This window comes from Thunnus albacares, chromosome 11 (genome assembly GCF_914725855.1).
Source record: "Thunnus albacares chromosome 11, fThuAlb1.1, whole genome shotgun sequence".
In the NCBI taxonomy this organism is placed as follows: Eukaryota; Metazoa; Chordata; class Actinopteri; order Scombriformes; family Scombridae; genus Thunnus; species Thunnus albacares.
Genome location: NC_058116.1, coordinates 34,036,263 through 34,060,571, shown reverse-complemented (window position 1 = coordinate 34,060,571; position 24,309 = coordinate 34,036,263). Strand labels below are relative to the sequence as shown.

The window sequence follows — 24,309 nt, the reverse complement described above, 5'->3', positions numbered from 1 at the left end:
ATTTCCTCCAGATAAGCCAAGCCAACCAGGCGAGATTGACACAGTTAATGTCACAAACAACTTAATCACCATCCGCTGGCAAGCTCCAGAGTGTGATGGTGGAAAGGAGGTCCTGGGCTACTGGGTGGAGTACAGGAAGTCCATAGAGAGCACCTGGAAGAAGTGCAACAAGCAGAGGCTGAAGGAAATGCAGTTCACCATGCCTGGATTGGCTGAGGCCACCGAGTATGAGTTCAGAGTGTTTGCCGAGAATGAGACCGGAACAAGCAGACCTCGTAGGACTGCCACATGCATCAAGACCAAACTGAGTGGTGAGTATGCTGTAATATAATGTGTGAAAACTTAATGTAAGCCTATACTGTATTTATTCAGAGTGCCTTTACTCTGACATAGACATTACTGAATGTAAGACATGTCAGGCACATTCATAATTATACCCCCTTGATTTTTACTTGTAGTGGAAACAAAACCAAGCTTGAGAAAGGAAATGGATGAAGTATCTGCCAAGCTTGGACAGCCTGCCGTCATGAAGTGCCAGATTATTGGCAGGCCTGTTCCTGACATCAAGTGGTACCACTGTGGCAAGGAGATTGTCGAGTCCCTCAAGTACGAGATGAGCTCTGATGGCCGCAACCACTCCCTGTCCATCATGACTGATCAACAGGAGGATGAGGGAGAGTACACCTGCAAGGCCATCAACGATGCTGGAGAGGCTGAATCAACAGGGGTCCTAGTATTGGAGGCTGCTTCATCCTTCCACCCCGACTACCCGCTGAAAGACACCTACTATGCCGGCCTTGGAACCACCCTACGCATCCATGTCGTCTATATTGGACGTCCTCAACCAAAGATCATGTGGCTCCATGGAGCAAAGACCCTGGAGAATACAGAGGATATCAGCATTGAGACCACAGAACACTACACTCACCTGGTCATCAAGAATGTGCAGCGCAGAATCCACGGAGGGAAATACAGGATCAGACTGCACAACCACTATGGCAGGGCTGACACAGCATTCAATGTTGAAATCTATGGTATGTTCATTAAAATTTATAGCACTGTAACAAAGAATGCATCTGTAAATATGGCATTATTGAATTTACAAATAATATCTAATACCTCTGTTTCCAGACAAACCTGATGTACCTCAGGGTCCCATTGTCCTGGACGCCCTCCTGAAGAACTCTGTCATCATCAGCTGGAAGGCTCCAAAGGACGACGGAGGCTGCATGATTACCAACTACATTGTGGAGAAGCGCGAGGACAAGGAGGGCGCTGAATGGGAACTGGTGTCATCATCCATCAATGGCACATCTTGCCGTGTGCCCAACCTTACTGACAGTGCTGGATACTTCTTCCGTGTGTACGCCCAGAATCGCTATGGCAACAGCGAACCACTTGAGCTCACTTCACCTATCCTTATCAAGAGCCAGCTGGGTAAGTTTGATCCAGCAACTATTTATATAGTACTTAAAGTGAGAACAGAAATGCAGATAATGAATTCTTGTCTTAAAACTACAATGCAAGAATAATTGAACAGTGATACATCATAACAATTCTGATGAAAGAAGATGCCCATATACACTGTGCAGAAGGACTAATTTAAATATTATTGTCCACAGAAAAACCATCACCACCTCTGTCACCAGTTGTTTCTGGAATCACCAAGGATTCCTGTGTGGTTTCCTGGAAACCTCCACTCAGCGATGGTGGCTCCAAGATCAAGAGCTACTGCCTTGAGAAGAAGCACAAGAAAGATAAGAAGGAATGGACGGAATGGACTCCGGTGACCCATGATGAGATCAAACAGACGGTGTTCTCCGTCAAGCATCTGACTGAGGGCATTGAGCACATCTTCCGAGTGAAATGCGAGAACCTCGGAGGACAAAGCGACTACAGTGAGGAGACCACTCCCATGGTTCCAGCCACAGCCATTGACATCCGTGCTCCCGCCTTCAAGGAGGAGCTGAGGAACATGAGTGTCAAGTACAAGAGCAATGCTACCCTTGTCTGCAAGATCACAGGACAGCCCAAGCCTGTGATTAAATGGTTCAGACGAGGAAAAGAGATCCACTCTGATGGAAAGAAAATCAAGATTCAAGAATTCAAGGGAGGCTATCACCAGCTGGTCATCACTGAGGTTGATGATGAAGACTCCACTGTGTACCAGATCAGGGCCACCAACCAGGGAGGCTCCATCTGTGCTACAGTCTCTCTAGATGTTGAAAGTAAGCTCACAGATACCCAGTTACTCAAAGTAGATCTTTTTTTTTTTTCAAAACACTTTTATAAAACTTATGTAAACATATTAAACACATTTTTAAATGAAAACATGTCCTTTAATTCAAACTATTCTTTCTAATTTCTAGTCCCTGCCAAGATCAACCTGCCCAAGAACCTGAAGGACAAGGAAGCCATCCCTGCCCTTCGTGGAGAAGTGGTCAATATCAAGATTCCTTTCAGTGGCAAACCAGATCCTGTCATCACATGGCAGAAGGGACAAGATCTTATAGACAGCAACGGCCACTACCAGGTCATCGTCACCAGATCATTCACATCCTTGGTGTTTACCAACGGAGTGGAGAAGAAGGACGCTGGTTTCTATGTTGTCTGTGCCAAGAACAGATTTGGCATTGACCAGCAGACAGTTGAACTGGATGTGGCCGATGTGCCTGATCCTCCACGTGGTATCAAAGCCAGTGATGTCTCCAGGGACTCTGTCACACTGAACTGGGTGGCCCCAGCAAATGATGGTGGCAGCAGGGTGATCAGTTACATCATTGAGAAGTGCCCCACCACTGCTGAGATGTGGCAGCGTGTTGCCCAATCACGTGACACCCGCTACACTGTTATCAATCTGTTCGGAGGTACCAGCTATCAGTTCAGAGTCATCGCTGAGAATAAGTTTGGACAGAGTGCTCCATCTGAGACTAGCGGACCTGTTATGACCAAGGAAGATAAATCCAGAGTTCTGCTCTATGACAGGGAGGTTGATGATACCGGATATGTCCCCTCGGGCAAGGCTCAACACTCTGATGCCAAGAATCTGCACAAAAAATATGCAATTGCAGAAGAATTGGGCAGAGGTCAATTTGGCATTGTCCACCGCTGTGTTGACATTAACTCTGAGAAGACCTACATGGCTAAGTTTGTCAAGGTGAGAGGTGCCGATCAGGCAATAGTCAAGAAGGAGATTGCAACACTGAATGTGGCCAAACACACTAACTTCCTCCTCCTCCATGAATCCTTCGAAAGCCCTGAGGAACTGGTAATGATCTATGACTTCATCTCAGGTGTGGACATCTTTGAGCGTCTCAACACAGCTGAGTTTGAGCTTAATGAGCGTGAGATTGTTAACTACATGAGGCAGGTATGCTCAGCTCTTGAGTTCCTGCATGAACAGAGCCATGGACACTTTGATATCAGACCTGAGAACATTGTGTACACATCTAGAACCAGCTCTAGTGTAAAGATTATTGAGTTGGGCCAGTCCAGACACCTCACTCCTGGAGACCAAATCAAGATTCAGTATACCACTGCAGAGTACGCTGCCCCTGAGATCCACCAGAATGACATGGTTAGCACTGTCACTGACATGTGGTCTGTTGGTGTCCTTGCATATGTGCTCATAAGTGGACTTAATCCATTCACGGCTGAAACCAACCAACAGATGATTGACAACATTTCCAATGCAGCATACAGCTATGATGACGAGTGCTTCAAGCACGTTAGTGTTGACGCATTAGACTTCACAGACCGCCTAATGACAAAGGAACGTAAACACCGTATGACTGCTGCTGAGGCTCAGGCACATCCTTGGCTGACCAAGCCTGCAGAGGAGATCAGCACCAGAGCAATCAATACCGTCAGGCATAAGAGATACTACCAGACCATGGTGAGGAAAGAGTGGAACACTGTCATCTCTGCAGCCCGCGTGGCCAGTGGTGGCTCCATCAGGTCCCAGCGTGGTGTCTTTGTCGCCAAGGTTAAGATCGCTCCATTTGAGCATGGTCCAGCTGGTGGTCAGATTAGCCATGCAGTAGTGGATGAGGGGGACAATGTGAAATTCACCTGCAACATTGAAAACTATGACAGCACCACTGAAGTGACATGGTACTGTGGTGTCAGGCAGCTTGAAGCTGGTGACAAATATGAAATTGAATATGATGAAGGTGTGGCTGTAATCACCATCAACAAGGTCACAAGAGCAGATGATGGTACATACAGATGTAAGATTGTGAATGAGTATGGTGAGGACAGTGCCTATGCAGAGCTGTTTATCAATGGTGTCAGATCTTACCGTGACTTCTTCACTGCCCGTGTGGTCAAGAAAACAAAGCGCAGAATTGACACTGCCAGAATGCTTCAGAAGCCACCAGAGTTCACCCTTCCTCTGGTCAACCGTACAGCCTACATCGGAGAGGATATCCGCTTTGGTGTCACCATCACTGTTCACCCTGAGCCTCGCGTCATCTGGCACAAGTCTGGACAGAAGCTCATCCCTGGATATGATGACAGAAAATACACCTTCATCAGTGACAAAGGCCTGTACCAGCTGATTATCCACGACCTTGAAGATGATGATGATGCTGAGTACAGTGTTGTGGCCCGCAATAGGTATGGTGATGACAGCTGCAAGGCTCGTCTTACTGTTGTTCCCCGACCTAAACCAGCAGACCTCACCCTGAGGCCCATGTTCAAACGTCTGCTTGCAAACGTTGAGTGCAGGGAGGGCCAGAACGTGCGCTTTGAGATCAGAGTATCTGGCCATCCCACACTCAAGTGGGAGAAAGATGGCACTCCTATAGCCTTTGGACCATCTATTGAGCTTGTCCATGAGGGTCTGGATTATTTCATTCTCCACATCAAAGACACTCTCCGTGAAGACTCTGGCGTCTACAGAGTTACTGCTACCAACTCTGCTGGATCTGCCAGTTGCCAGGCCACGCTCAAAGTAGAGCCCGTCATTCATGTGAAGAAGGAGTATGAGCCAAGTAGAAAGGAGAGGGAAGCAATGGCTGGAAAAGAGAAATTAGATAAAAAGGTTAGGCTGTCTCAGATTTTGGCTGGCACTGATGTCCTGCCTCTACCACCTGCAGCAGTACATGCTGTCAGGGAAGCAGCCTCCATGTTCAAACCTGCTGTGACAACTAAGAAGGGTGAGAAGACAGAGGCTGAGATACAGAAAGAACAAGAAGAAAGGAAGAAGCGGGCAGAGGAAAAGAGGCTGCGTATGCCCTATGTTGTCCCCACTCCTCGTGTCATTAACCCAGCTGTTCTTGAGGAGGATGTGGAAATCAAACACTTCAGGCCCCTCTCTGATATGAAGTGGTACAAGAAACTGCGGGATCAATATGAGTTCCCTGAACCCATGGAAAAAATTAAGCAGAAGAGGATGAAACGTATTCGCCTCTCCAGGTGGGAGCAGTTCTATGAAGTGCCTTACAGGATCAAGGACCACTATGCACCTAGGTGGCGCATCTCATCCATGACTCAGGATGATCTGGAGACAGTGAGGCCTGCAAGGCAGCGCACTCCTTCCCCTGAGATAGAGGCCTACCACAGGATCAGGAGGAGGTCCCTGGGTGACCTGTCAGACGAGGAGCTCCTGCTGCCTGTGAATGAGTATCTGTCCATGAAGAGAACTGAGGAGGAGAGGCTTCGCCTGGAAGAAGAGCTGGAGCTTGGCTACTCTGCTTCTCCACCTAGCCTCAGCCCTGTTCGCTTCGAGCTGTCTGCCCTGCGTCCATCATCACCCAGAATAGTCTACAGTGATGATGAAGAGGGAGAAGAGATCCACAGATATGACTCCTACCGAATTCCATCCAAATATGAGGCTGGCCCAAGTTTTGTTGAGCTCCGCCAGCGTCATGACAAAGCCACATACAAACCTCCAAGACAGAAGACGAGAGTGTATGAGGAGAGAGAAGATCAGGAGCTGCTGCGCCCACATAGTACTTCTCAGAGAATCTCCTCTTACAAGAGCCAACTCAAACGCATGGACTTTGAGGAGAAGACTCGAAGCTCGAGAAAGGAAAAGACTGTCTCTGTTGCAACAGTCTCTGAGAGCACTGAATCTGAGTACCTGACCACTATTACCTCTGAATTTATTCCTAAAACAATCAAGAAGCTCCCAATGCCAGAAGTGGAGAGGAGGAGATCTCCTACCCCGGAAAAGGCTGTCAAGACAGAAGTGGCCCTGCCTAAAGTTGACTATATGTCCAGGTATGAAGAGAGGAAGCAGACTCTGAGATCAGAGAGGAAGTCAGTGGAGAGGAAGGTGGAGGTGGTGACACAGGGTCCCTTTAGCCTTGACCACGCCCCACGTATTACCATCAGGATGCGATCTCATCGTGTTCCCTATGGCTCCCACACAAAGTTCACCTTGAATGTCCAGTCCAAACCTGAGTCTGAGGTTAAGTGGTACCACAATGGAAAAGAGATTCATCACAGCAGCAAATACCACATAAGCAACCTGAGTGGAGTTCTGACTCTCCATATCATCAACTGTGTGACTGAAGATTCAGGCACTTACCGTGTGGTCTGCAAGAATGCCAAGGGAGAGACTTCTGACTATGCCACATTGGATGTAACAGGAGAAGAATATGCTGCTTTCTCTTCGTTCCGCAAAGATGAGGAACCACCATCCTCCCATCTCCCAGAGATGACCAGAACAGAGGTGTATCACGTCTCCTCCTCTAAAACAACAGTGAAGGAGACAGTGAGTGAAGCAGTGAAGGAAACCACGACTGTTGTTGAAAAGTCAAAGGTGAAGCCTAGTGTCCCTGCCAAGATCCTGACCAAACCACTGTCCTTGACTGTGGAGGAGGGAGACATTGCCAGATTTGAATGTGATGTAGACGGTGAACCTGCACCTTTTATCACCTGGATGCATGAAGGAAAAGTTGTTGGTTACTCTGCACGTCACCATGTTGTCTCTACTCAGTACAGCTCCTCCTTTGAGATCTCCGCTGTTGAGATGTCAGATGAAGGTAGCTACACTCTGCTGGTGGAAAATGCTGGTGGCCAACAAGAAGCACATTTCACTCTGACCATCCGCAAGTCTGAGTCTAAGGAGGAAGTAGCTTCCCCCGCCAGAGCTGTCTCTCCAGAGGCCAAGTCCCCTGAACCAATCAAATCTCCACAGAGAGTCAAGTCCCCTGAGCCAATCAAGTCACCTCAGAGAATCAAGTCTCCAGTCTCACCAAAGTCCCCAACACCAAAGTCCCCAACTCCAAAATCCCCAACACCAAAGTCCCCAACACCAAAGTCCCCAACTCCAAAATCCCCCACCCCAAAATCCCCAACTGTGTCTGAGAAGGAACGAGTTACTTCTCCAATCAAGTCACCAAAAAGAGTGATGTCACCAATTGTTGAAAAGAAGCCGAACTTCTCTGTTGGGCTGAGTGATGTCACTGCAACCTCTGACTCTATTGTCAAACTCTCAGTGAAGGTGGCAGGAGAGCCCAAACCTGCAATCTCATGGATGAAGGATGGAAAGGTGATGTTTTTTAAAACTCAAAATATAATTTTCAGCTATTTATAGATAAAAAAAAGAATGGAAGAATCTAGTATTTGTTAGTAAATGAATTATATTTCTCTGATTGACAGGCTCTGTCTCAGGGTGGGAAGTATGAAATCTTTGAAGAGCACAGCTCTGCACATCTTGAGATCTATGAATCAGAGGTCTCTGACAGTGGGGTGTACAAGTGCACAGCTACCAACAGTGCTGGAGTAGTGTCAACAACCTGCACAGTCACTGTACGAGGTAAGATAATACCAGCTTGTTAAAACTATTCTCCTTCTTGAACCTGCAGCTACACAAACTTTGAAACAATTTCCTGCCTTGAAGTCTCAAATTTGTTTCTCTTGTAGGCTCCAAAACAAAAGCTGGTATCTCAGAGGAAGTCATGAAAAAGGAATTGGTCCATCAGGAAGTCCTCTCCTCTGTGAAAGAGGTCACATCCTCCCACAGCCAGATGTCCATTACAGAGGGCCAGTCTCTGACTCTGAGGGCCAACATCCCTGGGGCCTCTGACATCAGGTGGATCCTGAATGGGGTCGAACTGACCAACTCAGAGCAATACAGATACGGAGTGTCTGGACACGATCACACCCTGACCGTCCGGTCGGTCAGCCAGCATGAGCAGGGGATCATCACATGTCAGGCTCAAACAGAGCACGGCCTGGTCAGGTGTCAGTTTGACACCACAATCACGGCCAAGCGCTCAGATGCACCCCACTTCCTGGTGCAACCCAGGTCCCAGAACGTGAATGAGGGACAAAATGTCAAATTCACCTGCGAGATTGCAGGAGAGCCATCCCCTGAAGTGGAGTGGTTGAAAGACAACATGTTGGTGAGTACTTTCTACGGGTTATTTGTTTCTGAGCCTGTGCTAAGACTATTGATACACACAATCTCAGATCTTCAGACTACTTTGAAGACAAATAAAACAACAGAAACCCTTGTACATGAGTTACCATAACACTCTTTCTTTGCAGATATCAGTCACATCCAACATTAGACTGAGCCGCTCTAAAAATCTGTACACTCTGGAGATATGTGAAGCCACGGTTGCAGACAGTGGGAAATACACAATAAAAGCAAGAAATCAGTTTGGACAGTGCTCTGCAACATCCTCCCTCAACGTCTTCAGTAAGTTGCCACTGCATTTCAGTTAAACCCTCAACTAAACCCACTGTATCTCAGTGGGTTTAGTTGGCATGAATACTAAAAAATGGAACTTGGATTGCACTAACTTGCTCACAGGAAACATCAGTGTGTCCTGTGAGCAAACATCTGAAATCTGGTTCAACTTTTCAAACCTTTAAGTGGAAATCCAAGGCACTTGAGCACTTGTGTACGATGACTCTACATACACAGTTGCTTACAGTATACTGTACTTGTAAACATTGTGATATGACCCGTGTGCTTATCATTTGCATTCTCGCAGCTCTTGTTGAGGAACCAACAAAAATGATTATTGTGGAGCAAAGAGCTACTACTGATGCTGCTGCCAGCATTCAGAAAAGTTTCTCAGCCTCGTCAGTTCACATGGAGGCAGCTTCCATGCAGGCCGGCAGTTACAGCAGCAGCTCCCGCTCTGCTGCTGCCGAGCATTCGTTTGAGAGCATGTCTGCGACTAGCATGTCTGCCATGATGGCTGGGTCAATGGTTTCCATGAGCTCCAGCAGCCAAATGATGGAAATGTCTGCTCACTCGCATGTCGAGGCCGCCTCCTCAATGAGGTCCCTCACCACAGGGGTTAAAAGAGGTGAGATGCATTTTAAAATTTGCCTGAATCTGTAACTTCCACAGTGTAATAGGAGGTGGGCCTTGAATTATCTGATTGTCCTGTAAGTAAAGATGAATGATGCTTGTGTAAGATTTGTTTTGCACAAAGAAATAACCCTCAGGTTTTGTCAAGTACAAACGGATGTAAAACATAGAAAAGAAATCCTTAAAGCCTCTTGTTTACTGCTTGTGTGGAAAAAAAATCAGTGAGCTGCACAGTAAATTCAGTAAATTTGATGTTTGTGCTTTTTATAAGGTGCAACTAACTTTAAGGGCTGGTCACTGTCCCTTTACTTTATCTATATTTTGTTTTAGTTTTCTTACATGTGTAACTACATCCATGTATAAGGGTTTATTGTGGATTCAGGAAAAGCCTAAGGTCTTCCTAAACTAATATTTTAGGCTAAATTAGGATATAACTAGTTAGTAGCACTGCAAGTAGGCACCAAGCTTTGAGCTAGTTCACAAGCAAATAAATTTGGCTTTGCCAGGCACTAATCCTTCAAGCAAAGATGGGAGGTGAAAGCAATTTACTCATCTCACTTGTCTTGTACCATCCAAGGAAAATAAAAACTATATTTGCGAAAATATCACCTTGTAGCTAAGAATGTAACACCAGATTAACAAGCTGATAAATTCTTCTTGCATACGACATCTTTGTTTAGTTGAAGGAATAGGGTTGCACTTTTTAAATGGGTAAAAATATATTTTACTGTACAGCAGAGTATTTTCTGACAAGCAGGATGGAGGAGTCTATAACGATTTCAAAAAATGACAAAATTGCAGTAATTGATGTTAAACCACCTGCCTGGATTTTGACATTTTGATGAAAACTGTGGTTTATTTCTGTGACTGGATTGTTAATACATGTGTCAAATATGAAACTGTGTTACTGTAAGACTTCATCATATTGTGAAATATGTCATATGTCACATATTCAAAACCATCGTCACTGATGTCGTTCCTCTCTTCGTTAATAGGCACTCCACCAAAGATTGAAGCTCTTCCAGAGGATGTCAATACCGAGCCGGGGAGGTCCCTAAAGGTGGCGGGGGTGATCTCTGGAGATCCCGCCCCCTCCGTGCAGTGGGTCCGCTTAGGTCGGACCCTACCTAACGGAGACGAGAGGTACCACGTAGAGAACACCGCCGACCTCTCCACCCTCATGATCTCTGCGGTGAAGGAGGATGACGCCGGAGCATACACCCTCCGACTGTCCAACGAGTTTGGGTCTGACTCTGCAACCGTCAACGTTCACATTCGGTCCATGTAAAAAAAAAAATGTTAATTTATATCCCCGTTCCCCTCATCCAGAACCTTTTTGTTTAGTGAATTAGTAACAATAATCTTGATAAATATCTGGATTTCTGTTCTTGTAAATATGAACTATTTTTGTACCAATCTTGACATTAATTTATGCCAAACTAGACTAAAGTCTAAAGTTGTTATAAAAATGTGCCATATTGGACAATTATGACTTAGGATTTTTGAACCACTTTTCTGTGACATGTACATAATGTATATAGCCGAATTTAACGGTTATGGGAAATGTATGCATTGTTATTTATGACAATAATATTAACAGAAACAAATGAACAAATGTTTTAACAGGAGAAAGTTTCACCTGGAACGAATACCCTGTCAAACCGAGAAACTAAACTCTGTGCCTCAACAGTAAGTTGAAGTCTTTAAGATTGCCTCAACAGGTAGAGAGGCTCCCTGTTGACGTTATGAACCAGAAACAGAAAGACAAAGTTATTGTTTTGGACACGCGTCTGTGCGTGCGATACTACAGTTTCCTGTGAATTGTACCATGAACATAAGACCCTGAGTGCTGTTTGCAATACCCTCATGTAAGCAGCATGAACCGGCCTTGTGCTCAGACTGACTGTGTCATACCACCATTTTGATGACCTGCTCAGAGTGCGAGCGGCCTGCACTCTCAGCTTTTAGCTCATTTTAATAAAGAGCGCTGTTTCTGGCACAGGACGGCTGGATTGGCTTTTCAAAACAATAACATCTCCTGGCCATGAATGAAGAGAAAGTCAAAGCCAGCTCTGCTGTGCAGAAGCAGCGCCGTCTCTTGGAGGATAGTTAGGTAACGTGTTTGTGTGTTTGAGTGTGTTTTGTAGCTTTTAGTCATTTCACCGTGTCACTAGTCAGGGTTTTCTTCGCCACAGTGATTCCATCTTCTGTGAAAGAAAAGAGAAGCAATAAGTTTTGCCCTGCACTTTGATTTAATTGATCTGTTGATGTAGAACTATATTCATCCTCCTTGAGTTTTATGCATTACTGATTTAATAAAGCATGATTTCAGCACTACACTCCTGTTCTTTCCTTCTGTTTATTTGTCTCTTTGGTCTCTTTTCTTGCTCCCATGCAGTGATGCCATATAATCTTTCATTCTACATGTATTTTGCATTTTTAATATAATTTCACTGCATTGAATTGAGGTTTTATGTCAATTATGTTTCATATAACACTTTCAAATATAGAAAAATAGGAGAAATGAGCAAAACATAAAAATCAAAAATGTTCAACATGCTATAATGCTACAGCTAATGACAATTTATGGTTGCTGGTTGCAAAGTTTTTCAGGTGCTCATCAGTCATGAAGGGCTCCATGATGAAAAATCGTCTTATGAAGGAAGGTTTTGAATGTCATGGTCCACAAAGATGGATCTGGAAACTCACTGAGTCTATAAATGTCTTGTATGATGGTCTCTAAGTACTGTACATTTAATCAAGTACTGTACTTAAGTACAGTTTTGAGGTACTTTATACCTCTACTCCAATACATTTAGAGTTTAGTTCAGTGTTTTATGGTAGTTTCTGTGTCCTACCGTTGTTATGCTGATGACACTCAGTTATATGTTTCGTTTCATCCTGGAAAGATTGGATGGCCTCCAGCTTTCTGCCACTGAACACTGATAAAACTAAAGTTCTGGTTACTGATCCTGATCATATTTCAAACAGTATCACCCCTCACCATGGACAACTTACTTAAAACATTCACCCAGAAATTTAGTTGTTTTCTATCCACATCTCAACCTCAATCTTGCTATTTGCAAATCAGAAATGTTGCCAAAGTTAAACAAAAGTTTGAAGTCAATTCCAACAGAAGTTATCTCAGGGCTCTTTTCACATAGAGCAGGTCTAGACTTTAATTTACAGAGACCCAACATTCCTCCATGAGCAGCAGCAAGGAAAAACTCCCCTTTAACGGGAGGAAACCTCAAGCAGAACCGGACTCTAGGTGGGGGGCTGTGGTGGATTTTTTTGCATTTTTTGTATTGATCACTTGACAATTATATGATAATGAATCATTAAAGGGAATTAATTGTGTGACTATGTGATCACCTACATATGTGTAATCATATAAATTATGTATTTAACCTGTGTGTGACAGCCCTAACTGTGGATGATGTTTAATGACATGTACCCGGTAGAAAATAAATCTACTGGGCTTGCCTTTTGGAAAGGTCATAGATAAAATATTGCACATCCACATAATTTTAATCATAAAACAATATCACTCTACTCTGGGTGCATGGGAACAGCACATTCTGGCAATATTATTGTGGCCAGTGTGACAATAAGGGTCAGCTGACCTCAGCCCTCTTTATCATATTTTCATAATATTTTGCAAAGCTGTGAGTAACACCATTGGGAGAGGAATTGTGTGAAAATCAATCTTTTTTTTATCAATTTTTATTTATATAGTGCCAAATCACAACAAAAGTCATCTCAGGGCACTTTTCACATAGAGCAGGTCAAGACTCTTTAATTTACAGAGACCCAAGAATTCCCCCATGAGCAGCACTTGGCGACAAACTCCCCTTTAACGGGTAGGAACCTCAAGCAGAACCCGGATCTTGGTGGGCGCCATCTGCTTTGACCGGTTGGGTACTATGAGCTCTTCAAGATATGATGGTGCCTGATCATTAAGGGCTTTGTAGGTTAGGAGAAGGATTTTAAATTCTATTCTAGATTTTACAGGAAGCCAATGCAGCGAAGCTAAAATGGGAGAAATGTGATCTCTTTTTCTAGTTTTAGTCAGAACACGTGCAGCTGCATTCTGGACCAGAATGTGTAAAAACTCCACAATAGGAAGAGTTGAACAGAGAATATAAACAAGGGTTTGTGAATTCGTCATTCCATGTCCGTATCCATGGATTCAGCCTCAATATGCTGTATTGTGCTGAAAATGCAGTGAATCTAAAATTGCATTGAAGTTATTTTGCATTTTGACTTTTTTGAGTATTTTAACTATTTTTGAATAATTACGTGTTGTGGAGGATCTTAAGATTCACTGGCTTATCTGGAAGATTTTTCCACCACATGTCCGTCTGCCTTGACCGGTTGGGTTGAGAGAGAAAGAGAGAGAGAGGCTGAGAGAGACACAGAGAGGCATAATAACAACGATGATAACAATAACAATGATAATAATAATGGAGATATGACTAGTAATAATAATAGCAATAATAGCCAGAGGAGATGTCAATGCAGGACACCCCCAGGACCACGCCACCATCCCTCAGGCTCTGGGATACATATCTTCTGCAGCAGAGGAACTCTTGGTCTTGCTTTCTTACAACAGCCAGTTTCATCAAAGCATTCAATGTTCCAGACTGACTGACCTTTATGTCTTAAAGTAATGATGGATGGTCATTTCTCTTTACTTAGCTGAGCGTTTCTTGCCATAATATGGATTATTACAGTAGTGGAACAGGGCTGTTTGGAGTATACCAACACTACCTCTGCACAACACAACAGATGCTCTCAAACACATGAAGAAGGAAAGAAATTCCACCAATTGACTTTTGACAAAGCACACCTGTTAACTGAAAACTATCCAGGTAACGACCTCATGAAGCTGGTTCAGGTATTGCTAATAATGTGCAAAGCTGTCATCAAGGCAAACAGTGGTGACTTTGTCTACTACATGAGTCCATATGTGTTATTTCATAGTTTTGATCTCCTCAGTTTTGTTCTACAACGTAGAAAATAGTAAAAAAAAAAAAAAATGGAGAAAAAGCCTTGAATGTGTAGATGTGTCCAAACTTTTCACTGGTTCTCTCTGTATAGTGAAAGTGGAAATTGTGCATTTGGATATTTCTTGTTATAACATTAGTTGGTCTGTTGTTGTAACAAATAACTTAAAACAAGAAAATGATCATACAAACGTTAAATGAGATATATTAATTTTGTGAAATGATGACATTTATTGCTATAACAGGATAAAGTGACATGATGTTCTAACAAGAAGTTCTTGTTTTAATGAGTTGATTTTGTGTAAAAACAAGAAACTTAATGATACGAGTAAAAAATAATTTTGTATGTAATAAGAAAATGTCATAATATGAAAAATATGTAACTGCGTGAAAGAGCCGCAGCTGTTACTGAGATCATGTGACATAGATCACAAGAATCCTCTCTTTTCTACACTCTGAGAACCTTCATACATCACTTCTTTATTTACCTCCATTGAAACAGGAAAACTGTTTTCTTTCACAAACAATTTCAAAATGCTTCAACTTTGTCTTTTTTTTCATCGCTGTTAAGCTGCCATCAATAAAACACTTCACACTTCCTGCACAGAGGTTTGACAGTAAAAGCTTTTAATTTAAAACAGCTGCACAAGTGTTGAGTTTCCTCAACAGCAGCTGAAAACAATAAAAAAGCAAAGTAAAGAGAAGGTGTTGTGAGCAGAGGGTGAGTATGATGCACTGATGCACATCAATGACCCCTAAGTGTTTTTCACCAGGTCTTTATTGAGCCTTATGTGTCGGTCTACTTGCCCTCGTCTTCCTCCGCTTCTGGTCACAACAAAAAACAGTTTTTATTTCAGGAAGACATGTTGCCTGTTTTGACCCTCTGAGTGTGTGTCTTTGTGTTTGTCTCAGGCATTGATGTGTAATAACTTATAATACATCCGTGGACTCATCACACCAAACTCCATGTACAAACCCACCAGTTTAATATTTTCCTGCATCAACCTGCATGTCACACATAGCCATCTCCTCTAAAAAAAAAGGAGCAATCCTGCTTACCCCATATGCACAGACATCGGAGGAAAAAACATCCAAAACAAACTAAACCCTCCTAAATTGTGCAGTCATTAAACAACAGCACACACTAACACACAGGCCACCAAACTGCTGTGAAAACATTTGACTTCTGGAAATCTGTTTAAAATTTTCCCACTTGACCACCAAATGTACCCTGTTGATGAAAATATTAAAATGTTCATAAATAGGACTGATCCACTTTTTAGTTCAGTGTGTCTCATTCACACATACATCAAACAAACAAACTGGAAGAGAATTATACTCAAAAATATTATATGATATTCCTCAATTGTCTAATTTAGCAGTACCTTATATCTGATGATTTATGAAGAATGTCATACCAAACTCCATTACAAAAATATGGCAATTTAACATTTATGCAATTTAATAATATTGGGTGGAATATTTAATAAACTGGAAGAATCTTCAGTTAAACATGTTTCCAGTACCATGATAGACCAACACTTTTACCCAGCAGTGTTTAAAGAATTCCACCAAACTCCATTTAAAAACTCGACCCTTTATCACTTACTGCCAAATTTACCAAACTAATAGATATTATTGCACAGAAAAATAAATGGGAAGGATCCACTCATCAATTCAGCATGTCTCATTCAACAATAACACAGATGTTACAGAAAGAGAAACTAAAAAAATCTCACATCTGACAACATTTTCCTGCTTGTAACAGCTTGTAGATATTAATCTCTGTACGAGGTTGCGTTAGTGAAAAACTACAATAATTACTTCTACAGAGACGCAGACTGAATCAAATCAATTAATGTACTGCAAATTAAAAGTATTAAGTGAAACACACGTATTAGTATTTTATTGCATTTTACTGCTTCCCACAACAACTTCTCATAAAACTTTATTGATACTTACCGATACTTGTGCCACGATGACTAAGCAACAGTAAATTAGAAAGTAAGCAGAACACAGCAGAAAACTTAATTTATTATCATAAATGAAACAGTGACATATTGGATCATCTGCACTTTATATAATTATCAACTTAAGCTGTGATATTTTTTAATGATTTTTCATTGACATGGATATACGTGTTGGGATGAAGCATCGACATGCTTTGAGTGAGTACTGTGTGTATGTACAGGATTTACAGTAAGAAGGATTGTGACTTTTGAGCTTGCAGAATACAACACTAACAGTATGCAGTGAAGGTAATTGGTCCCATATGAAAGCATACAAAGTAGTAAATTAGGACAGAGAGCGTCAGCCGTCAGATTCACGGCTGGACCAGACGATCCTGCGATTTGGTGACCCGACCGGCAGAAAGAATGCTACTGCTAACAAGTATTGTGCATGTATTCAAAGCCTGATGTATCTTATTCCTCTGTGCAGAAGTACTTGGACTGAAGTTCTTTTAGAAGTTTATAATGTAGTACAAAGTGCAGAGGTTGTGATCGGTAGCACAACAAGCTGATGAAGCTGTAAACAGGACCGTGTTACTGCACATGCTCAGTGGCATCTGCCTTACACAGAACTACTCTCTGTTATTAGTCTTTGGAGCCGTTTCTAAACAAACTAACGTGACCAAACTCTTGATGCTGAAGGAACATGTCACCCAGTGCAGCGGTGTGACAACAACAGGAATAAGACATATCAGGCTTTGATACACACACAATACTTGTTAGTAGATAAGTTCGTTGTTGGATCCAAACATAAGGAAAAAAATAGAGAATAACCAGAATGATCCTTTAAATAGCCGGTTATGAGGCATCTCTGACTCACTGATTGTGTTGCTGACAGCTCTTTCCCCAAACGCTGCATTAAAACCAGGAGAACATGGACGATGGGAGCAAAAAGTTTAATTCTGGTTTATACTTGTGATGTTAACGATGATCCTTTTTTCTTTTCAACCCATTCCCTCCAAAATGTGTAATTATCATGTGTATTTGCTGCTCATGATCACATAAATACTTGAACCATTTCACTGATCATGAGACCGAAGCTACACAAACTCACATGTTGTTGCATGTTAACTGTCTGCTGTTTGCAGGAGGTTTCCTCCACGTTGTTTTGGTAGTTCCAGTTCAGTTAAACAAAAAGCTCCGTTGTGCTGTTCTGGAGGTGGCGGCATGCACAAAGCCTTCATTAGACCACACACCAGCCACATTGCATTGCTCCAATAATGTCAGTATCTTGCACTTAACACGTCATATTGACAGAAGAAGTGAGGCTTGCAGCACAGTGAATGTGACAAAAATGCAGCTTTTATAGGGGGAAAGGATGCACAATCATGCTGGGAAACAGCATCTATCTGTTTTTAAGCACATTTTCAGTTTGTGCATAAAAAACCTGAGTGGAAATGCCAAAAATTAAAAAAGGTAAAATATCTTAATGAGTGTTTCCTGTTGTCTGAGGTGTAAAAGTCTGTGTCTGGCGTACATGAATCACATGACTTAGATGTCACGGAAGAGCTGAAAACATCAGATCAGAGTGGAGCGGTGAGGAGACGGTAACCTTCCTCACATCAATACATGAAACTAACAGAAATGTTTTCCATCGTTTGAGCACTGACTGGTTTAATGTCACCGACTGGAGAATTAGCGCCACCAACTGTTTATCTTGATGAACCAACTATATTATTATATTATATTATCTACATAATATTCTCATTATAATGCATTACCATACAACTGAGCGTGGATTTATGGCAGGGACGCTGGAATAGACAGCATTACCTTTATCTTGGTGGACACTTGAGTAGTTTGGACCAAAGCCAACTCAGGTTCTGGATCGGGTCTTGATTACTAGGAACCAAGTGGACCTATAAAGACCTCTAGTTTAGTTGCACAGAGAATGTTTTAACATTGAATGTTAGTGCTTTGGATCAAAGCAGAGCTCTGAACAATTCCAGCAGCAGCACGCAGCTTTAGCTCACTGTCCCAGTATACAATCATGTCAGCAGCTGTGGGTCTATACAGAGTATTTACACTAATGGAGAGTCAAAACTATCTTACATAAATACACATGGATAACCAAAGAAATACACAGCATATTCAACAACAGACGGGGAAATTCAAACGTCCCAGAATGATCAGAACCAGAGGACATACACTGTTAAACTCTAGTTAAATATTATGGGTTTTTAATAATAAACACTGTTAGCCTGCATCTGTACTGCAGACTGTTCTGCCTAAATATTATAAAGTAACTAGCATACAAACAGGCAGAATTTAAAAAACAGATCCACAGTTTAGGAGCTTCTTGAAATAATATCAATAACATTTTAGTGGTGAAATGTTTCATGCGGGAGGCTAAAGGTGAAATCTGTTAATCTTAAATGTTCTTATACAGATGACATGTGCACATCCTCTCTAAGACTATATAAGTTACGAGCTATAAGCTATGACTTTAAAGGGATAACCCAGCAGTGTGCGGCACTTTCTGGCACATTTTTAGTTCAGGGTTAGCATTAGCATTATTAGCATTAGATAAAAGTTAGCCCTGAACTAACTTTGTCCCTTTGCACATTAAACCAGTCAACAAAGGACTAAAGGTGAGTTCAGACTCAATATAGAGCAAAATTTCAGCAGCACGGTGGTATTAAGTCAAAGAAAAAACACTAAGCAGCCACAAACTTGAACGGAGCTTCTGAATAAGTTGAAAATGTTTCAGCTAAATTCAGTGGCGTCATCAGGCCTGGGCGTCTGAGGCTACAGCCCTGAATGTTTTATGAATAGCCACGGATCTCAAAAAAAAAGTTCCCCCCGGATCTATTCATCACATTACGATCATGCATCAAAGCCCTTGAAAAATAATATGACATCACTGATCAAAAACACAAGTATGTTTTGGGTCCTGCGTGTGTCAAGCAGCAGATCTACTTCACACTACTCTGCACGTGCCTATTTTGTGTGAGTGCGCGAGAGACGGCGCACAGGTTACAGGGCTTGTCATTGTTGGCATCTGGTGACAGCTAGCTAATTCAATAAGGCAAGCCTTGAAGGCTATGGATATAAGAAACCTTTTCAGAAAGAAAAAGGATGAAGGCAACGAGGTGCAGGTGAGGCTAGAAGAGGTGGAATTGCTGTAGCAGCAGATGAGTCAGGACGAGTGCCACGTCCTTATCTACACACTCAGGTTGGTGAAGTGACTAGTTAGCTAGTCTAGCTCAGTGGTTCTCAAGTGTTTTTGTCACAAGGCACACTATTTCTGAAAAGCCCAACAGAGGAAGGGATGAGGCCATGAAGATAGATGTTATCAGATGGAGAGAGAGCACAGAATCCATTGATTACACTGCAGTAAGTAATAAATAGCAACAGAATGCCGATTGATGTACATCTGTTGCTGCGTTGAATATTGGCCTGTAGCTGACATCCAATAGTGCTGCTGTGTTGTGTGACTGTCAGCCCATATGGAATAATGAGCAGTGATGACTACTGAGCCCCTATTGGATGGAATAGTGGATTAATGGTTTGCTTTTGTATAAACTAATATTGATTGGTCTGTTGAAATAATTGGTTAAGTCTATGTATAAAATAAATTAATAAATAATGTGTGTTTATGATCTACTCATAGCATCAAAAAATGAGAGATTTTGTTAGATTTTGGGTGGCTGATTGCATCATTTTAATGACCAGGATGGGAGAGAGGAGCAGAGAACAGGAGGACAGAGAAGAGGAGATGAAGAGTACAACAAACAGCTTCTGCAGAGGTGAAGAAGAGGAGAGTATCAGATAGACAGAAAGACACAGAGTTAGCACAGTTTGTCACAGTTCAAATTGGTCACTGTTCAAAAGGAGCCCTTGTCACACAACAGAAGCAGAAGCTATGAGACCAGGGTTGGTCAATTTTCAAAATGTGACGGCTTCATCAACATCAAGGCTCTTATTTTTTCTGAGGGTTTTACTCCTGCAGCTAAAAGCCAGCCTACACACCTGACTGGGAACTTTTGGTAGAGCACATCTTATATTCATTTTACTCTAAAATAACTTGAAAATTGTGCAATTATGAGGTGAAAATGTAAAGATTTCTGGGCTGGGCTAAGCCCCCAATGTTTCAAGATCCTAACAACATCTCTGGCCCAAAGCTGTTTGACTTCAATTCATGTTACGAAACCTGACGGAAAATAACAAGAATAACTGAGGTTAGTCAAAGAATGAATAGTCAATGAACTGAATACAAACACACACATTATTTGTAGTTACAAACTAGCTAGAAGATAGCTACAGCTAACATCTGTAGAGTTGTGCCAGCTGTTTGGGATGAATAAACAAATACTGCAACCATATTTGCACGAATTTGTTTCATATTCAGTCTGAACACACCAGAAGTTCTCAGATCATTCTTAGATACCTTGAAACCTACGTTTGTTCCTTGTGAATGAAGTTGTCAGACCAGAGCTAACCAGGGCTATTTACACCAGAGTTCGCCAACAGCAAGGGCTAAATACTGAGCGTGGGAATTAATTTTATAACCAAGCATCAATTGCTTAAAATAGGTTAACCCCAGTTCCAAAAATAATGAACATCCACTAGAGTAGAGTAGCATTCTGGTTGAGTTAGCCTCCTACACCTGTCTGATATCTACAGTTAGCTCTGGACGAAGTCTTCCTGTCTGCCTTCAGAAATGTCATGGTATAAAACATAAAGTTCTAGCATTAGCATATCAAAAACAGTATAAACAGTAGAAAATACAAAAATAACTCAAATTAAATACATTTTAGAAGGCATCTTAAAATACAATTGAAGGAAAATAACTGGCATGGTAAACTACTCGTTAAGACATATGCCACATAACTGCAATGTCCGCAGTTCGATTCCAGCAGTGGACCTTTGTTGCATGTTACCTCCCCATCTCTCTTTTTCCCCTTTGTTTATTATCACTATAATAAAAACTTAAAAATGCCCCAAAAAATGTTTTTAAAAAATTAAAATAACTGATAGAAATGAGTAAACGACAATATTTATGTAGTAATGATGGGTAAGATGAGGAATAAGAAGCAAGGAATATCTTAAACAATTTCACAATTTCAGGCACATGCCAACACATTACTTTCCAACACATTTCATTGTTAGTCAATAGCTGCTAAAGTTTCTTAACCAACACAGGCGAGAAAAATTCTCTAACATTCAGCTGAATGGAGAATTTCAGGGTCCTTCCCATTCTAAAACAGGAAGGATCATGAACCAAAACACAGACAAAAAAAGAGATATCCAAGAGTAGAAAATGTTATGTGGTTAAATTTCTGGAACCAAACCTCTTTCTTGGTTAATCATTACCTACATTAAGCAAGATATATCAAACATGAAAAAGAAGCACATTTTTTAAATTCCACGTCTCTCATTTCTGCTTCTGAGCTGCAAATCCAACCTTGGTCTAACTTGAACTGGCAGTATTTCCTCAGATCAGGATGGGAATGACTACATGAATCTTGTGTCTACTTTGTGTCCACTCAATGGCCTTTGACCATTCGTTGACTTACCAGTTTATGAGGTACAAGTGTACAGTCTACAGCAATCCAACAGAACAGTCCACTGTCTGGTGCACCTAATAAACTGGTAACTCACTATGGAGTCATAGTGGGGTTGAGCTCTGTCCTAACTATCAAAACTCAGCCACTCTTAGATGGATGGGTGACTAACACAATACAAGATGTAAATAAAACAGCTCTGGAGTTGTTCAAAGGTTCATTTTGTCTGTTAAACCAAAAAACTGTCCATTTCCTGTCTTTCACCTTCTTTCCTCTGAAGGTTCAGAAGGACTTTACTTGCATCTTATTTCTTCATCTCCTGCTTATCCTCAAACAGCAAGAAAAGGGTGAGTGTTTCAGCCTATACTAGTGTTGTAAAGGTACCTGAGGAGGTTGTATGTGGCTGAGGCTACACTGTTCACAAGGTTGATTGTTTGATACACTCAGCAGAAATGTGGCTTATCTTTCCTTTCATTTCTTCTCCTTCAGCCACAGCAGACCTCACAAGGTAGTTGAGTACTACTTAATAAAAGAAAGTGCAAAGTAAATGAATAAAAATGCCCCAAAAGCAATGTTGTCAATCTATTACACATCTGATCCAAACAGACTATCAACAGGAGGAATTATCATGAGCTGACTGCATAGCTAGAGTTAGAGCTTGAAGCAAAAACTCCTCTTTAAATCATAGAAAACGTACAAAAACCACAAACAGAGAGAAGAAATCCCAGATGTGTCACTGTTACTATTTTAATTGCACCGGCCGTTATATGGTTTGTTAGTTTCTTAAATAACTTTGTTTAAAGTGCTTAAAATAATCAGACTACAGACTTGACCCAATCCTTTCTGGTCAAGGCTAGCCACTGACCAAACTAGCCAAAAGCCAAATCACAGCAAGTGTCCAAATATCTACCCTCACCACCAACAGATAATTCTGAAGGTCTTTAGCAATGTCAGTCCTTACGTGTGATTGAATTAGGACCCAATAGCCACTGGCCACATCTACTAGCCACAGGTGACTCGGTGGGACCCAGAAGTCTATCAGTAAGGAACTTCTTTTGCTTTAACACCAACACAAACTTTTTAAGTCTTGGGCAATTTTGTTACTCTGTAGGGTAAAGGACACACCCACTAGCAACTGGTTATATCCACTAACCACAAGACTAGTTACAACAGGAGCCAATTGTCTACTAGATAAGGGAAACCCTCACTCCACCATCAAGAGGAAAACATTTCAGTCCTCAGGGAGGCCTCACCTACTGGTTACTAGGGAACCCTAACTCCACCACCAACAGAAATATGTTTAAAATAAATCATTTAATTTCTGTCCTCAAAGGAGGTCTGGGGCAGTTTCAGTCCTAAGGCCACACCTGTCAACCACTGACCACACCCAGTAACCACATGATGAATCACAGCAGAAGCCCAACTGACAACAGGACAGAGAAACCTTTCACTTGACCAACTATAGGAGGAGATTTTTAAGCCTGGGAGCCACTGGTGAGTCAGTGGGAGCTTAAAGGTCTACCAGAAAGGGACATCTTTTACATAACCATCAACAGAGATTTTTGAGCTCCTAGGTAATTTTGTTTCTCAGGCAGGGTCAAGGCTGCACCCACTATTCATAAAACTAGTCATAACATAAGCCAATCATCTAGAAGTTAAGGAATCCCCAGGAATGAGGCACATTGTTTGCTGTTTCTAAAACTTCCAGTTGATAGAGAAGTGAAGATACAATGTTAAATACAAATCCAAGTTCTTCATTATGAAATCCCATAATAGTTCCCATGGTGTGTTGGATTTCACTTTGCCTGACTGTCAAAAACCTTCAACAAATCATCACTGTAGCCTGGGAGTGTTTTACTGCAGCCATTTCGCCATCCAGTAAAGTTTGTTTGGGTTGCCAAATGGTGTGGCAGACTGTGAACTCTTTCCACAAAAAAAGAAAAGGAAGACGAAGAGTGGGAAAAAACTAACCTGCTCTCATTTAAAAACATAATTGAAAATGTTTAATTATAACACAACTTTAGAAGCAGGTCATTCCATCAGACTCAGAGGTCATGGTCGCTGTGGCTCCACTTCCGACCAAAAAGACAGCCATGCTGGATTTTGATTGGTTGATTTTTGGAATGCCAATGCTTCCTGCTCTATGAAGACTGGATGAGATGTGGGTCTGGTGACTGTTACTGCTACTTGTGCCGAACTCGAAATCTGGGTCGAGAGCTGTATCCGTGGAAACAACCCATGAGGCTGGACGCCATTTTTTCAGGGTGTACGGTGTCTTGACACGACGTTTTATTTTCTCTCCTGAAGTGCTCAGACTGCCGTTATCTGTCACGGAAACATCAACTGAGAAGAAGCAGAAATGATAGGAGAGAACATTATTAAAAAATCTATGACTGCATTTTTATTTAAAAAATCACAACAATGTATGAGTGACACGATCTTACTGCTATACTGTATATATATACCGCTATACTGTATATATATACCGCTATACTGTATATATA

At 41.9% G+C, this 24,309-nt stretch overlaps 2 protein-coding genes across 3 annotated transcripts in view; one reads left to right on the top strand and one right to left on the bottom strand.

Annotated features, from left to right (window-relative positions):
• The window catches only part of LOC122992878 (titin-like), a 212,020-nt gene extending 200,401 nt beyond the window's left edge, over positions 1–11,619 (top strand). The window contains exons 207-216 of the mRNA XM_044366877.1: positions 12–311; positions 459–1,034; positions 1,132–1,437; positions 1,623–2,228; positions 2,370–7,501; positions 7,612–7,768; positions 7,876–8,357; positions 8,503–8,656; positions 8,955–9,275; positions 10,276–11,619. Coding sequence (XP_044222812.1) covers positions 12–311; positions 459–1,034; positions 1,132–1,437; positions 1,623–2,228; positions 2,370–7,501; positions 7,612–7,768; positions 7,876–8,357; positions 8,503–8,656; positions 8,955–9,275; positions 10,276–10,568 — 8,327 coding nt within the window. The 3' untranslated portion in view covers positions 10,569–11,619. The remainder of the gene's footprint in view (positions 1–11; positions 312–458; positions 1,035–1,131; positions 1,438–1,622; positions 2,229–2,369; positions 7,502–7,611; positions 7,769–7,875; positions 8,358–8,502; positions 8,657–8,954; positions 9,276–10,275) is intronic.
• A 10,255-nt stretch (positions 11,620–21,874) lies between these two features.
• LOC122992452 (bone morphogenetic protein receptor type-2-like) overlaps positions 21,875–24,309 on the bottom strand; it is a 43,111-nt gene continuing 40,676 nt past the window's right edge. For both annotated transcript variants that reach the window (XM_044366245.1, XM_044366246.1), the window contains exon 19: positions 21,875–24,148. In XM_044366245.1, coding sequence (XP_044222180.1) covers positions 23,826–24,148 — 323 coding nt within the window. In that variant the 3' untranslated portion in view covers positions 21,875–23,825. The remainder of the gene's footprint in view (positions 24,149–24,309) is intronic.